The following is a 17,211-nucleotide window of genomic DNA, read 5'->3' as shown; positions in this document are numbered from 1 at the left end:
CCCTGGTGTGAATGGAGCCTTAGATTGTATGTTTTGGAGGAACTAAATCCGGCAATAGATTAAAATTCGGCTGGTTCAGCAGGTACTGGCCAAATTTCGGTCCAGCTATGGGCAGGCTGGTTGTACTGAAGTCGACTTCAGTACAACCAGCCTGTCAGTTTCTTTTGCCGCTGGCAGTGATCATTGTATTCTTGGTGGTGGGAAAGGCTATGTAACATATTGGTGGCCCCAACTGTGCATGTTTCCCAATGAAAGTGTAAAGGGGGGGGGGGCGGGGACTGACCTTTCATTCCACTCAGGTCTCAGATTACACTAAGCTCCCTGCTCTGTGTTGTGCAGTGTGTGACATCAGATCCCCACCCCCTGCCTCTGGAAGCAGAGAGATGCTGTGTGCTTTAGGAGGCTGTACAGGAGGAAAGACAGCAGATAAACAGATACAACTTATGTACAAGGATTTGTTTCCAAAAAAAGGGTTTACAAAAAAAAAAAAAAAAAGTTTTGAAACTTTTTTGCGCATTACAGAAGCCAGCCCAGTAACATTAAAAGGAGAGGAGGACCCCTTTTACTTCCTCTGGTGGAAAGGTAGAAGGGGGGATACAGGCATTGTCTCAGGATTGGGTGGCTCTGATTTCATGACATGTCAGTACTGCTCAGTCCTAGACTATGGGGAGCCCAGCCAGCATGATGTGCCGTGTGTGTGTGTGTGCGCGCGCGCGCGTGTGCGTGGGGGGTGGGTTAAGGAAACGGGCAGAATGACAGTTTTGTTCTTCCCTGAAAAAAAACTGCAGACGCTGTACTGAGGAGCAACTTGGGAAAGTCAAGTAGAATGCAGGAGGGAAGGGGGCAAGTGGACTGTGTAGAGCGCCAGTGAAAGGGTGGGAGGAGACTGGAGTTCCACTGTAGACTGTCTGGGTTCTGTGTGAACAGAAACATTGGGGTATTTTCCTTCCATTCACCATTATTAAAGGCTTAGGCCCCAATCACACTTGGAGATTTGGCATTGCCAGCAGAATTGCCGCGATTCCACATCGCTGTAAAACGCATGACGCTCGTTTGGGTGCCGCAATCCCTAATGGCACCCCAAACACGGCGTACAGAGATTGCAGCCATTAAAAAGAAAACTAAATTCGTCGCCCAAAAAGGAGAAGGCGCTTATTTGGAGCAACAAAAGCGCACAGGGCAGCCAAATGAAGAGAATGGACTGCTCTATGTGCAACACGCTGAACCACGTGCAAATCGTGCTGAAAAATAATGAGTGGTAACATATGTCCCGCTACGTTCAATGTGAACGGGGCCTTAAAGCGCAGTTCCACCTGGAAAAAAAAATAAATAAAAAAAAAAGTCAGCAGCAACAAAAACTGACGACTTCCGCTTCCGTTAGCCTAAGCGCTCGCAGCGGAAGTGGGAGCGGGTACCTGTCAAATTTGGGTACCTGCTTCCAAAAGGTGCCAGTCCTTAATGGGGAGCGGGGGACAAAGCCTTAAAGCGGAACTTCCCTTTTTGGGTGGAGCTCTGCTTTAAAAAGACTATGGAATATCTTCAACATTACAGAACAAGCCCAGCTGAACGCGACCAACTACTGGCAGTAAACAATATTAGCGTCCCCTGGCGGTATTCCCGAATGTAGCTCGGGGTAAAGTTTCAGCACCACAAGCGGTAACCCCCCCGAGCTACACTCGGGAATACACTGCAGCGCTGCTCCGGGATCTCTTATTCACTTACCTTGTCCTGCCCTCCCGTGATGTCCCTCCTGCAGTGTCCCCATCCATCTCCTCTAGCCGATGCCGGCATCTGTCTTCTGGGTTCCGTTCCCTGTGACGTCAGGACGTACGGGGAACGGAACCAGCGAGAGATTCAAGCATTTTAAAAGTGACATTCACTAAATTCACTAAAATCACATAGTATAACATTCCTGTATCAAACCATTTCACATACATTTTGTCCCGAGTGCTTTGTCCGGCGCCCTGCCTGTATATTTACCGTTCTTTCTCCCTGGAAACTGAGAAACTTCCATGGCGTCCAAAAAGCGTCCCTTTAGGTCAAAAGCGGTTTTAGACCGGCTAGAGAACAGCGATAGTAAATCAGAACCACTTGCAGAATTGAGTGATAATGATTCGTGGGGGAAATTCATCATCAGACACTGAAAACGATTCTGCGACTTTGCTCAGTGATGTGCGAACTTGGCGCTATATTTCACATTTCAGTGTTTTTGGTTTGATTATATTATTGAATTAAATGTATTATTTTTTATGAGTATTTATTATATTAGAATTTATGATTTTGTGTTTCAAACTTTATCCTACCTGGGATGTTTACTAGACTCTTGTTCGGACAGATTTCAGTGAGTTATTCCTAAATAAAATTACAGGCCTACAATAAAAAAAAAAAAAAAAAAAAAACATATTTCCATGCAAAAAAAATGTACCGCTTTGAGCACAGAAATATGGACATAATCAGACAGCTAGGGAGGTTAACCACTTGCCATCCAGCCGCTGTATATAAACGGCCGGACGGTGGCAGTGCAGGGGCAGGTCATTCATGCAGGGGTGCGGGGGTTCATAAACAGTGCCCGCCATTTTGAAATGTGCGCGCTCCCTGGGAGTGCGCGGTACCGCGATCCGGTGCCCACTGTGTACAGCAATCTGGAGGACACAGCGGAACACCGATCGTCGTACAGGACCTCTGTGTGAGGTCCAGATCATGTGATCACTGATTGGCCAATCAGTGATCACATGAACAGCAGTAAGCAAGAGGTCACTTCTGACATCATTGCTTACCACGTGTGAAATCTGTGAAGGATCACAGAGATCGCATGGTACAAGGCTATTCACAACAGCCTTGAACCATGTGGCAAGCTGTGACCAATCACAGCTCACACAGTATTTCTCAATGGCTGCAAGAATGCAACCAGAGAGAAGGAGAAATGATTGCTTTTACAGCCTTTGTGGGTGGAAAAGCAATTAGTGTAAGAAAAAAAACATTATTTTTCATCACCCCCCACAAGTAGTACAGTGTCACTATGGTGACACTGTACTGCTAGGGTGACAGTATGTAAAAAATAAAAAAAAATATATAAAAAAAAAATAAAAATGTAAAAACGTTTAAAAAATTATAATTTTTGGTTATAAACTAATTTGGGTTATTCTGTTTTACTAAAAAGATAACTGAATACATTTTGGCCAAGATTTATGAAGAAAGATTATTTATTTGTAACTTTTTTATAAGAAAAACACTTTTTTTCAAAATTTTTGGACTTTTTCATTTATATAGCAAAAAAAATAAAAATCCCAGTGGTGAATAAATAGCACCAAAATAAAGCTTTATCGGTCTCAAAAAAATGCAAAAAAAATTCATATAGGTACAGAGTTGCATGACCGCGCTGAAAATTGGCCTGGACAGGAAGGGGGTATAAGTGTTCCGCCTTGAAGTGGTTAATAGAAGTAAAATAATAAATAAATGTAAGTTCTTAAAGCGCCGTCAGTTTACGCAGCGCTGTACATGTATATTGTACATTCACATCAGTCCCTAACCCTCAAGGGGCGTACAATCTAAGGTCCCTAACTCACATTCATACATACACATACTAGGGACAATGTAGACAGGAGCCAATTAACCTACCAGCATGTCTTTGGAGTGTGGGAGGAAACCGGAGTACCCGGAAGAAACCCATGCAGCAACAGGGAGGACATGCAAACTCCAGGCAGGTGGTGCCGTGGCTGGGATTCGAACCAACAAAACCTAAAGCTGCCAGGTGGAAGTGCCAACCATTTAGCCAATGTGTGCTCCATGCTTTTCTGCATGTCTCCATTGAAGTCCATTGAACAATAAATGCACCGCTTTGCCCCGGCCACTTTTCGAAAAAATGCATAGCTGTGAATGTGTCTCATAGGAAACCATGTTATGACCCCGGCCACACTGGATGCAGATTGGCATACCATGCAACTTGCAAATCACATGCCAAATTGCAGCCTATCGTCCGCAATTACAGCGATCACTGAAAAAATATAAATATTTTAAAAAAATCGAAAATATAGTAACAATAATAAAAAAAAAGGTGTTGCTTATATGGACTAAAGAGTCGCAAATGAAAATATAATAACCTATGAAAAAAAATATTATATTTTATATATTATATTTATTATTATTATAATACAAAAATATAAGTGTTGCTTACATGGAATAAAGACACAAATGATAATCAGAGTGCAATAACCTCTGAAAAAAAAAATATAAAAAAAAAATAATAATACAAAAATATAAGTGTTGCTTACATGGAATAAAGAGCCACAAATAATAATCAGAGTGTAATAACCTCTGAAAAAAAAAAATATTAAAAAAAATAATAATACAAAAATATAAGTGTTGCTTACATGGAATAAAGAGCCACAAATAATAATCAGAGTATAATAACCTCTTAAAAAAAACATTCAAAATGATAAAAAATACAGTAATAATAACAACAACAAAAAAATGTCAGTGTTGCTCATATGGAACAAAGAGCCACAAATGAGAACATATTAACCTCTGAAAAAAATAAATTCTTTTATAGATTACTATTATTATAATAATACAAAAATGTAAGTGTTGCTTATGTGGAATAAAGAGCCGCAAATAATAGAGTATAATAACCTCTGAAAATAAAAAAAAATTTAAATTATAAAAAATACAGTAATATTAATACACAAAATGTCAGTGTTGCTTATATGGAATAAAGAGCTGAAAATTGTAATAAACAGATAATTCTGAAAAAAATATTTTAAAAAATTCTTTAAATATAAATTAAATACAGTATCAATACTAATAATAATAATAATACACAAAATGTAACTATTTGTATATGGAATCAAAAGCAGCAAATGAAAATAATCAGTATAACCTCTGTAAAAAAAAAAACAAACAAAAAAAAACAAAAAATAAAATAAAGGCAATATGAATAATAACACATAAATGTAAGTGAAATGATAATAATCAGAGTATTATAGAAAAAACCTGAAATATTAATCTCTGAAATGATAATAATAATAATCCAGTGAAATAATAGAGGGGAGGCAGTTGGGGCCCCCGGACTGTATGGGAAGGCTCTCGGTGTCCCCCCACCATAGCACAGCCTGGCCACCCCCCTCACCTGGCAGAAGCAGCTGTGGGCAGAGGAGGCCGCGTTGGCCCTGGACTCGGGTTGCCATGGTAGCAGGCAGCTGAGGAGGATGAAGGTGATGAGGGGTCTCATAGTGTCCTCTCCGGGTCTCCGCAGCAGCATCACTCCCCGGCGCTCGCCTCCTACCCGGAAGATACCCTGACACAAGGGGCGTATCTCGACTGACGTCACGTCTACGTAAACACGGGAAGAATTCAGTACGTGTCTATAAACACATGAGAGGCACGCCCACTCAGTTCCGAGCGAGAGTGGGCGGGCATTTCACGCAGGGCTCCTCCTTCATCCCCTGGACTGTAGAGTGAATGAAAAGGGGGCGGGGTTGGCCCTGCTGTCAGATTGCATCATCGCTCCGGTTGTGTGTCATCCTCAGTGGGCGGGGTCAGCACGGGGAACCTGATGCTTCGCAAATCTCACCGTGATTGGTTTTCCATATTCTGCAATGAGATGCAAATAAGCCATTTATCAATGAACACGTGATATCTGTATTGCAATTAAAATCTATAATGATGTAAACTGCATACTGGATTATTTGCCCACTGACCACCAATGTAAGGAGCCTTCTTCCCACTGACCCCCAATGTAAGGAGCATTCTTCCCACTGACCCCCAATGTAAGGAGCCTTCTTCCCACTGACCCCCAATGTAAGGAGCCTTCTTCCTACTGACCACCAATGTAAGGAGCCTTCTTCCCACTGACCCCTAATGTAAGGAGCATTCTTCCCACTGATCACCAATGTAAGAAGCATTCTTCCCACTGACCTCCAATGTAAGGGGCATTCTTCCCACTGACCACCAATGTAAGGAGCATTCTTCCCACTGACCACCAATGTAAGGAGCATTCTTCCCACTGACCCCCAATGTAAGGGGCATTCTTCCCAATGATCACCAATGTAAGGGACATTCTTCCCACTGACCACCAATGTAAGGAGCCTTCTTCCCACTGATCACCAATGTAAGGAACATTCTTCCCACTGACCTCCAATGTAAGGGGCATTCTTCCCACTGACCGCCAATGTAAGGAGCATTCTTCCCACTGACCCCCAATGTAAGGGGCATTCTTCCCACTGACCACCAATGTAAGGGTCATTCTTCCCACTGACCCCCAATGCAAGGGGCATTCTTCCCACTGACCGCCAATGTAAGGGGCATTCTTCCCACTGACCGCCAATGTAAGGGGCATTCTTCCCACTGACCTCCAATGTAAGAGGCATTCTTCCCACTGACCGCCAATGTAAGGAGCATTCTTCACACTGACCTCCAATGTAAGGAACATCCTTCCCACTGACCCCCAATGTAAGGAGCATTCTTCCCACTGACCACCAATGTAAGGAACATTCTTCCCACTGATCACCAATGTAAGGGACATTCTTCCCACTGACCCCCAATGTAAGGGACATTCTTCCCACTGACCACCAATGTAAGGAGCATTCTCCCCACTGATCTCCAATGTAAGGAGCATTCTTCCCACTGACCATCAATGTAAGGAGCATTCTTCCCACTGACCACCAATGTAAGGAGCATTCTTCCCACTGACCACCAATGTAAGGAACATTCTTCCCACTGATCTCCAATGTAAGGAGCATTCTTCCCACTGATCTCCAATGTAAGGAGCATTCTTCCTACTGACCACCAATGTAAGGAGCATTCTTCCCACTGACCACCAATGTAAGGAACATTCTTCCCACTGATCTCCAATGTAAGGAGCATTCTTCCCACTGATCTCCAATGTAAGGAGCATTCTTCCCACTGACCACCAATGTAAGGGACATTCTTCCCACTGACCCCCAATGTAAGGAGCATTCTTCCCACTGACCACCAACGTAAGAGACATTCTTCCCACTGACCACCAACGTAAGGGACATTCTTCCCACTGACCACCAATGTAAGAGACATTCTTCCCACTGACCCCCAATGTAAGAGACATTCTTCCCACTGACCCCCAATGTAAGGAGCATTCTTCCCACTGATCTCCAATGTAAGATAAACTCAGTGTATCAGAAAAGACGTACAACGTCTTAGCTTGGTTTCTGTAGAAGGATAATGAAAAAGCAGAGCAAGTCCCACGCTCTCTGTGTGGAAGCAGTGGTCTCTCTGCAGAGGTCCAACCCCCCCTCCCCCTTCCTGATAACTCAGCACTAGAACTCTGCAATGGGTAAACTCCATGCACCCTGCTGATTGGAGAGCTCTGGCTCTGACTCATTTGGGGGCATGTTGGACATTTGCAGAGAGACCGCTGCTTCCATGAAGAGAACACGGTTCCTTCTTCGCTGCATGCTGGCAGGGGACAGGCTTTTCTACTTAGGCTGCGATCACTCTCTGAAGAAAATAATTAGTGTACCGTATTTATCTAATCAGTTACACGTATGGGGGGTTGGAAATAATTACAATGCATTTTCTCAATAATAAAAGTTGAATGGAAAAAATGACCACAGAAGGGCTCGATGTTTCCACCCTCTGAAGTGTCTCGTTTTTCCAACGCTCAGTATGAACGATTGAACCTATGATGATTTTTTTTTTTTTACCTATGTTTACAGAAACTGCTGCCAAATAATAATTATTCAGCATATCAACCACTCCCTGGTGCACATTCATTGAACAACAACCTGGCTGCAGTCTACCCCCAGAGATCCTGTCATTTCCCCATTGGGGGCCACCATTATGACTTTGGCACAGCATAGCGAAGGTGAAACCAGGCCACCAATCACAGCTTGCATGTCAAAGACCTCTTCTGGTGGCAGTCATGTGACACTGCTCTCTGCATACCAGGGGTGGACTGACCATTTGGAAACTCGGGCACTGCCCGAGGGCCCGGGGTCAGTAGGGGGCCCCATGAGATGCCCCTGGTACCTTTTTCATAGGCTTTTTTTAGTTTGGGCAAGGACACAGGGGCCCCATGATCCCCTATTGCCCGGGGGCCCCATGAGTTGTCAGTCTGCCCCTGCTGCATACCCATGTTGTGGGGAGCCGTGACGGATGGAGAAAAGAGTGTAGCTTTTTGAAAAAAAGTCAGAATTTGCATACCAGCGTCAGCTCCCTTTAGTTCACTTAGGCTCCATTCAGATCAGGGCATTTCAAATAGGAAGCGCCCAATTCATTTCACTGGCACCTAAAAATGTGGGGCATTTTTGCCGCGATCGTGGCGCATTTTTCTGCACAACAAACGTGCCAGGACTGCGCAAACAAAACCACAGGATGCGCAACGGCCAAAAAAGGATTCGGCACTGTTTTTGGGCTTTGCGCATTCTGTGATTTGTTTGCACAATTGCATCACTTTTGTCACATGGAAAAATGCTCCTGAAATGAATGGCACCTGAACACCTGAGGTCATCACAGAGGACAAGGGGGCTCTCTTTACATCTGGAGGAAAAGAAATGTAATCTCCAAACACGGAAAGGTTTCTTCACAGTAAGAGCTGTGAAAATGTGGAATAGACTCCCTCAAGAGTTGGTTCTGGCCAGCTCAGTGGATTGCTGTAGGAAAGTCCTGGATTCTTTCTTGGATACACAGAATATAACTGGATATAACATTTATAGGTAAAGTTGATCCAGGGAATATCCGATTGCCTCTCGGGGGATCAGGAAGGAATTTTTTTCCCAGCAGGAGCAAATTGGATCATGCTTTGCTGGGTTTTTTGCCTTCCTCTGGATCAGCTGTGGGTGTAGGATTATAACTTTTTTTTTTTTTTATGGTTGAACTGGATGGACTTTTGTCTTTTTTTCAGCCAGACTAACTATATAACATTTCCACAGCGCTTTTTCAAATAACGGGCAGAATTCCAGTGACTCCGCCTGCGATTTGAAACGCCCTGGTGTGAATGGAGCCTTAGATTATATGTTTTGAGGAACTAAAGCCGACAATAAATTAAAATTTGTCTGGTTCAGCAGGTACTGGCCGAATTTTTGCCCAGCTATGGGCAGGCTGGTTGTACTGAAGTCGACTTCAGTACAACCAGCCTGTCAGGTTTTTTTTGCCGCTGGCAGTGATCATTGTATTCTTGGTGGTGGGAAAGGCTTCTTACCAGCAGAGCACAACAGTGCTGTGGGAGGGATTCCTCCATTAACAGTAAGGGTTCATGTACACTGCAGCTGATAAACTGACGTTCAGGAGCTTTTCTGCATTTTTTTTCAGCAGCCCCCCTACTCTCCCTAATGTTTTCCTATGTGTCCATGTAGACTATGTTGTTTACAGGCAGTTGAGTTTACAGTCGTTTTTTTTTAACGCACCAAACTTGCGTTCAGGAGTAGATTTTATCAGCGTTTCAAATGCCAAATGCTTGTAAATGCGCTTAAATGCGGTTAACCGCATTCATAAGCATTTGCGTTTAGAAGCGTTTTTTAACTGTTCCGTGTCCAGATGCTGTCCAGAGCCTTTTTTCATCATCAGAAATGCATGCAAAGCGTTTTCTATGTATTCAAATGGACCCGGTACACCAGCGCAGTCAGTTCCAGGTTTTGTGTGAAGGAATAAATGGTAGAACGCGCCGCATTATGCTCATGATGGGATCCATAGTGAATACAACGAGAAAAGACAGGTCATCTCAACACATACTGCTCTCTCTGCTTCTGCTCTCTCTATTCCTCTCAAAATGTCTGAAATAGTTAATTTTGTTTAATATTTTTCAGTGCATTCTGGGCATTTTGGAAGGTCTCCTGAGGTTATCTTTTAAAAATGCTTCTAAACGCAAACGCTCATAAACGCGGTATGCAAACGCGGCTAAACAGACGTTTTTTAACCTACGTTTTCCAACAGTCAGTTTCCATCGTTCAGAAGTGTTTTCCAAACGTCCCGTGTACATGGAGCCTTACTGTGTCGATGGAGCAATCACACAATTTTTCTTTCCTTCATCCTGTGGCTGAAGGAAAGAAATTGCATATTGTATGGCTAGCCTTAGGAATTTGTTTGAGGAGATGCTGTATTTACACGCTAGAAGAATGAACAGGGTTAATGGTATCTAAATCCACAAACAAAAATGTAATGTATTTCAGATTACCAGTTCTTAGATGTGGTGGCTGCATTACCTTTCATTATTTCAGGCTAAGTACATTTTCTGCAAGTACAGAAAAATAGCTGCTCACCCTATCGGAAACCTTGCATCTTTGTAACTTCCTGTGGACCAAAGTGAAGTCTCAGACAATGTTATCAGCTTTCTCAGCTATCTCCCATGAATCGAAAAGTAACCCTCCACTATGTAATCGAGATGTGGAAAGAGGAAGGTGTTTGTAGTCCAGATCAGGGGTAGTGGTGTAACTACAAAGGTCACAGTTGCGACCCGGCCCCGTTCTCCAGGGGGCCCGTGCAGCTCCCCTGTAGACCTGGAGAGGAGGGGCGGAGGGGGCGGCATATAGAAGATCCAATTTTTCTCCTGCAGACACTGAAAGCCTGCTTCTCCTCCTCCCTCCCTCTCCCCCCCACAGGCAGTCAGTGGCTGCAGAAGGAATATGGAGGGGATCGGTTCCTCTAAATGCTGCCCCCACCACCCCTCCTATCTCCGTCCTGCTTCCTCTGTATGCTCCCCTGGCCCCCCCTTGCCCCCTGCATTTCTACCGGGTTCCCTCCTCTCCTCTCAGCTGGCTGCTGCAGAGGATCTTTTCAGGATGGAGAGTGGGGCAGGAGCTAGTAAACATGTCATTTTCCAGCCCCTTCCTTCTTTGAATGGACAGAGTCAGTAATCAGTAGTGATCACTCCTGTGTCCATTCATTACTGAGGCATAGTAAACTGTGCTTACTGTGCTTCAGTTTGTGAATGGAGGGGAAGTTCTGTACAGTGCTATCCCTGTCCATTCATTCAGTGCAGCTGAAGCTGTAGAGATGGAGATTGAGGGCTTTGTCTCTGTCTCAAAGGTGGAACATTAGAGGTCTGTTTGGACCGCTGATATTTCACGAAAGCCCCCCCAATGGGGCTCCTAAAATTACAATTTTTGGTTATAAACTAATTTGGGTTATTTTTTTTTACTAAAAAGATAACTGAATACATTTTGGCCAAGATTTATGAAAAAAGATTATATATTTGCAAAATTTTATAAGAAAAACAAGTTTTTTCAAAATTTATATAGCAGAAAAAATAAAAATCCCAGTGGTGAATAAATACCACCAAAATAAAGTTTTATCTGTCTCAAAAAAATGCTAAAACATTCATACGGGTACAGTGTTGCATGACCGCGCAATTGTCATTCAAAGTGTGATTGTGCTGAAAGCTGAAAATTGGCCTGGACAGGAAGGGGTTGAAAGTGTCCGGACTGGAAGTGGTTAACTAACCGCCATTATTGACTTGTTCAGCCCACTGACAGTCTAAAGCAGTTCCATACACCGTATCTAATGGACCGAGCAGGTTTAATTGTGTACTTAATCTGTAAAAAATCAGAGACAGTGTTCAGTGGCATTATAGTATTCCCAGAAGGTATATTCAGACAGGTAACTCTGGTTCACCCGAAGGTTGCTACGCAACCTAAAGACCGTTAAGTACCGCGGCTAATTACTGCGTGGAGGTGTAATATTGCTGACATATCTGAATTATTTCCTCGGGATATTTTAAGAAACTGGCTGATTTTTTTTTGCCTGTATATATATATATCAGGGAAAATAATGTTTTAATCCCTTGCAGATGTGCAGATGCAGACATCACAGGAAGTGAGAGGGGATCCCTTCATAGAGAGTAGTCATTGGAAGAGGTGTCCCCATTGAACAGACTGACCTCATTTCAGAATAAGATGTGTAGGCTGAGGGTAATTCCTCTATCCATACAAAGGAACCCACATGGAAGAAAAAGATATTTACATATATTTTAAAAATATTCTTCCCAAATATATTGACATATATTTGAAATACTACAATTTTGGCTGCATTTAATATTTAAAAAAAAAATAATAATAATTAAAAAAAATCTAAATATATATATATATATATATATATATATATATATACATATACACTGTATGTTGAAATGCTTTTTTTTATATATTACAAGATATGTGAAAAATATTTTTAAAAATAAATATTCAAATATACTGTATGTCTTTAAAAATACTTTTTAATTTACATTTTTGGAATGCACTGACAAATATATGTAAAAACATGTTAAAATGACTTTTTTATATGTTAAAAAAATCTGAAGAATATATTTAAAAAAATATATATTTTTATATGTCAATATATTTGGGAAGAATATTTTTTAAATATATTGAAAATATATTTTTCTTCCATGTGGTTAAACACTACTAAAAGCTCCTAAATGCTAAACACTACTAAAAGCTCCTAAATGCTAAACACTACTAAAAGCTCCTAAATGCTACAAAAGCGCTCCTAACAGCTTTTTTTCTAGCTTTTTTTCTTACATGTACTATAAAAATGCTAATGCTCCTAAATGCTCCTAAACACTACAAAAATGTTACTGAAATGCTACTAAAAACGCTATTACCAGGGTTTTTTATTCAACTTTTTTTTTGTTCATCATTTTTTATCCAGCGTTCTTTCCAGGGTTTGAGTTTAAAAAAACAATGCTAGTGTGCTTGGAGCCTAAATCTCTATTGAAAAATGAGGAAAACAAATTTATAGCTTTGGTTACATTTTGGAGACTATTAAAAAAGTTCAATAAGAGGGAACTGTTTTAACATCACCTTTGAAATCTGATGTATTTTCACTCTAAAATTAATAAAGCAGATGTATCAGCTATGGAAGTGCCTCAAGTTCTGAGGAATATGATGGAAGTCACGCGCTGCACGTAAGATGCGTTAGATCTGACAACTGACAATGATGACTCACATATGTATTGCACTTTGCTGATTCATACGTTCAGCATACACGCTGGATCCCTGTGACTCCATCCTCTTCTCCTGATCACAAAACACTTCCTGTCTGTGATGTCCAGACTGCGTATTATAGAGATGTATTATATATATTTATATATAGAGGTTGGACAAAATTTTGGAAACACCAGGTAAAAGACGACATGAAGTGACTGGCCTAAGGTGATACACAGAGACGAAACAAATCAATCAACATAAATCGTACCTGTTTATCTGCAGTCTGCATCCGTTCAAAGTGCTGAATTTATAAAGCTTGTCTGAAAGTTCAGAAAAAAGGGGGCGGAGAGCTGAAATTACACACTGCACAGCTCAGTGAGTATATATCTTTTTTAAAATAAATTCTTCAGATTTTTTTTAACATATAAAAAACTCATTTTAACATATATATTTGACATATATTTGTAAATGCATTCCAAAAATGCAGATGTGTATTTTTAGAGACATACAGTATATTTGAAAATTTATTTTTAAAAATATTTTTCATATATTTTGTAATAAAAATGCATTTCAACATACAGTATATATATATATATATATATATATATATTTATTGAAATATATTTTTAAATATATTGAATATGGTAAAAATTTTAGTATTTCAAATATATGTCAATATATTTGGGAAGAATATTTTTAAAATATATTTCAAACATATTCTTCTTCCATGTGGGCGGGTGCACAAAATCACGTATATATACGTGATTTTGCAGTTCCAGGTAGGGGATGTGCAAGCGCCCCTACCTGCACCGCCATTCGCGACCTTGGCTGTCAATCACTGGGTGCCGGCTGGTGATTCCCCACCGGCACCCAGCGATCTCCGAAGATTTCCGTCAGGGCAGAGAAATCTATGTAAATAACACATATCTCTCCCCTGTCAGCTCCTACACACTGCTTTGTATGGCTCTGCATAGTATTGCCATACAAAACAGTGTGCTTACAGTGGAACGCACTCACACAGCACACAGTAAGACAGCACACAGTTAACCCTTTGATCGCCCCAATTGTTAAACACCTTCCTGCCCAGTGCCATTAGTACAGTGTCAGTGCTTTTTATTAGCACTGATCACTGTATTGGTGTCACTGGGGATGTCAATGACATAAAGTCAGTTCCCCCCAGTGTCAGAATGCCCACCGCAGTCCCTCTATAAGTCATTGATTGCTGCCATTACTAGTAAAAAAAATTCCAGAGACATCGTGATTGACGTTGGATCTATTTCTTTTAAATTTTTTTATTTTTCTTCTTTTAATAAAGGATGTCAAAGATTGTCTTCTGTCTTTTTTCACACTACACTTTTTTTTTGTGAATGGGTAGCGGTACCATGTACCCCATATTCACTCACATAGGGAAGGAGGGCAGGATCTGGGGGCCCCCTTGATAAAGGGGGCTTCCAGGTTCTGATAAGCCCCCCACCCGCAGACCCCCACAACCACAGGCCATGGTTGTGGGGAAGAGACCTTTGTCCCCATCAACATGGGGACACCCCCCCATGTTGAGAGCATGTGGCCTTGTATGGTTCAAGAGGGGGGCCGCTCGCTCGTCTCCCCCCTTTCTTGACCTGCCGGGCTGCATGCTTAGATAAGGGTCTGGTATGGATCTTGGGGGGGACCCCACGCCATTTTTTTTTAAATGTTCCCCTCAAAACCCATACCAGACCCAAAGAGCTTGGTATGGATGGAGAGGGGACCCCACGACGTTGTTTTATTTTTTAAATTATTTTGAATACCCTTTCTATGCAGCTGAGCTGCAATATGTAGGTGGGGTGTTGTGTGCGTGTGGCTTTGGCTTGAGGGTAGGCAGAGACACAGGGGGCCCCATTATCTCTTATTGCCCAGGGGCCCGATGAGTTGTCAGTCCGCTCCTGGTCCTCTGTGAGCTTTTAAACTTATCAGAATACAATGTCCCAGCAGAGGTGACTCCTCCATTCACTTTCTCTGTGTGGATAGAAGAACCTGTTTTGTTTTTTGTTCAGCCAGTAGCTGAACAAAAACCAATGAACCACCTATGGCCAGCCTAAAGCAGTGTTACGCCCAAAAGCAAACATTTATTATATTGCAGCTTACCAATGTGGTGGCTGCATTCGTTTTCTTATTTTAGGCTTTCATTCTAATGTTTATTATTGGGTGACCTGGCCAGTAAGTTTTTTGTTTTTCAACAGAACAAGCTCTCTTGTTAGAGGGTTGCAACTCCTCCCATTCCAGAGTAACAAGTTGTTGCAACATATGTGCTGATTTACTTACAGTATGTAACAATGGATTAAAAAAAAAAAACCTGATACTTCAGCGGCCGGAGAGATTAAGGTGGATTTAGTTTCAGATCTGTTTTTCATGTTATGTGCAGGCGTGCTAAGGTGCGTGACACATCCCGGTATTTATTACCTCTCAGGGAGATCACACTACACCCTCCAGCAATGCTTTATTCTGCTTGTGTCTCCCGAATGATGATGTCATCCTCCTACTGTTTCTTCTTTCGGAAAGACCCACAGGTGAAACAATCATGTAAATCCTGGTGCCTATGTGTGCCTTAGGCTGCCCATACATGGGTCGAAATTTCATACAAAGCCTGCATTACTGTATACGCAGAGAAGTTGGCAGCTCTAGCTGTCAAAAAAAACCTCTGAATTAGTGTTTACAACAACACTGCTCCAGACTGATTATACAAAGATACAATGTGGCATATTGTTACATTTGTATCTTACTGTTCATTCATCTGCAGATCAAAGGGAAGAACTTAGACCGGCCATACATGGGTTGAAATTCAAGCGATTTTTCATCCAAAAATCGGACCTAAGAATAATCGACTGATTTTCGCTCTGTTAGTGGGGTCAATGGTACCGGCTGATTTTCGTGGTTCCTCCCCTTTTCGGTGATAGGGCATGTTGGAAAATTCGTGGAAAATGACCGATTTTCGACTCGATGGTCAAATCGTACGATCGTTTTTCCGAAAAGAATATGCGCATGGGCCGCGACTTGGAAGGAACAGAAGTTTTGCATGTTATATGGGGTGAACTTTATGACTTGATCAGCCAATTTTCAAAATCATTGATGGTACCATCGGATTACCGAGCGAACTACGTTTTTGATTTTCGGACGAAAAATTGTTCGGGATTCAACCCATGTATGGCCTGCATTAGTATACATAATACATTTGTCTATAAATGAGGGGTTGGAAACAGAGGCGGACTGACAACTCATGGGGCCCCCGGGCAATAGGGGATCATGGGGCCCCTGTGTCCTTGCCCACACTCAAAAAAGCCTATAAAAAAGGTACCAGGGGCATTTCATGGGGCCCCCTACTGACTCTGGGCTCTTGGGCAGTGCCCGAGTGCTCGAATGGTCAGTCCTCCCCTGGTCGGAAGATACCCAAAGTTTGGCATGTGGGGAGGGGTCAGAAGGTACCAAGTTTGCATATGGGGGTGAAGGGGGGTATCGGGAAATACCAAGTTTGTATATGGGGGGCCCAAACAATACTAAGTTTGCTTATGGGGAAGGGGCGGTGGAAAATGTATGGCCTGCATTAGGCTCTGCTCACACTTGTGCAGTTTTGTTTTTATCCATTTTGCAGTTCATTTTGCAATTTTTCGACACGCTTTTCAACGCGTTTTTGATGCTTTTTTTTTAACCGCACTTTGAGTTTTGTTCAGCTTTTATTTTTTTTAAAGTGGAATTTTTTTTGTTGCTGGGCAGAATAAAAATGCAAAACGCAGCAAAAACACACTACCACGCATTTCAGCAGCTTCTCCTTGAACTCTATTGTAGCAAAAACGCTGCTTTTTGCTGTTAAAAAAGTCCCCAATCCTTTCCAAAAATGCAGCAGCTCAAAAAAGCATAGATGGGAACGTGTTCCATAGGAAACCATGTTAGATGGACTGTAGTGCGTTTCTGCAAAAAAAGCAAAAACCACAAAAAACGCATTGGTGTGAACGGAGCCTAAGGCTGGGTTCACATCTGTGCGGGTGGTGCCGCTGCGGATCCGCATGAAAATCCGTGCAGCCGCACCACCCACACAGAGAAATGCGGACCCGCGGGCGTGTGCCATTAGTTCTACACTGACAAATGCAACCGTACTGGGAACTGTTGTTCCCGTGCGGGCTGCGTTTTTGGAAGAAGTGCAGGGGCTTCTTTCCCTGCGTGTCACGGGGCATGGGAGTCCATTCAAATGAATAGGTTCTCATGTCCGCGCAAACCGCGGCCCGTGTGGCCGCATAGATGTGAACCGGGGCTAAGGGCTCATGGACATTGCATCTGCTAAACTCAC

At 42.3% G+C, this 17,211-nt stretch overlaps 1 protein-coding gene across 1 annotated transcript in view; it reads right to left on the bottom strand.

Annotated features, from left to right (window-relative positions):
- Window positions 1–5,370, bottom strand: part of ERO1A (endoplasmic reticulum oxidoreductase 1 alpha) — a 68,590-nt gene extending 63,220 nt beyond the window's left edge. Inside the window, exon 1 of the mRNA XM_089661362.1 lies at window positions 5,126–5,370. Coding sequence (XP_089517488.1) covers window positions 5,126–5,257 — 132 coding nt within the window. The 5' untranslated portion in view covers window positions 5,258–5,370. The remainder of the gene's footprint in view (window positions 1–5,125) is intronic.
- Window positions 5,371–17,211: the final 11,841 nt, after the last annotated feature.

This window comes from Staurois parvus, unplaced genomic scaffold (assembly GCF_062004578.1).
Source record: "Staurois parvus isolate SC_StPar_1 unplaced genomic scaffold, SC_StPar_1.0 ptg001329l, whole genome shotgun sequence".
Classification (NCBI taxonomy): Eukaryota; Metazoa; Chordata; class Amphibia; order Anura; family Ranidae; genus Staurois; species Staurois parvus.
The sequence above is the reverse complement of the archived record's forward strand: the minus strand, read 5'-3'. Positions and strand labels throughout refer to the sequence as shown.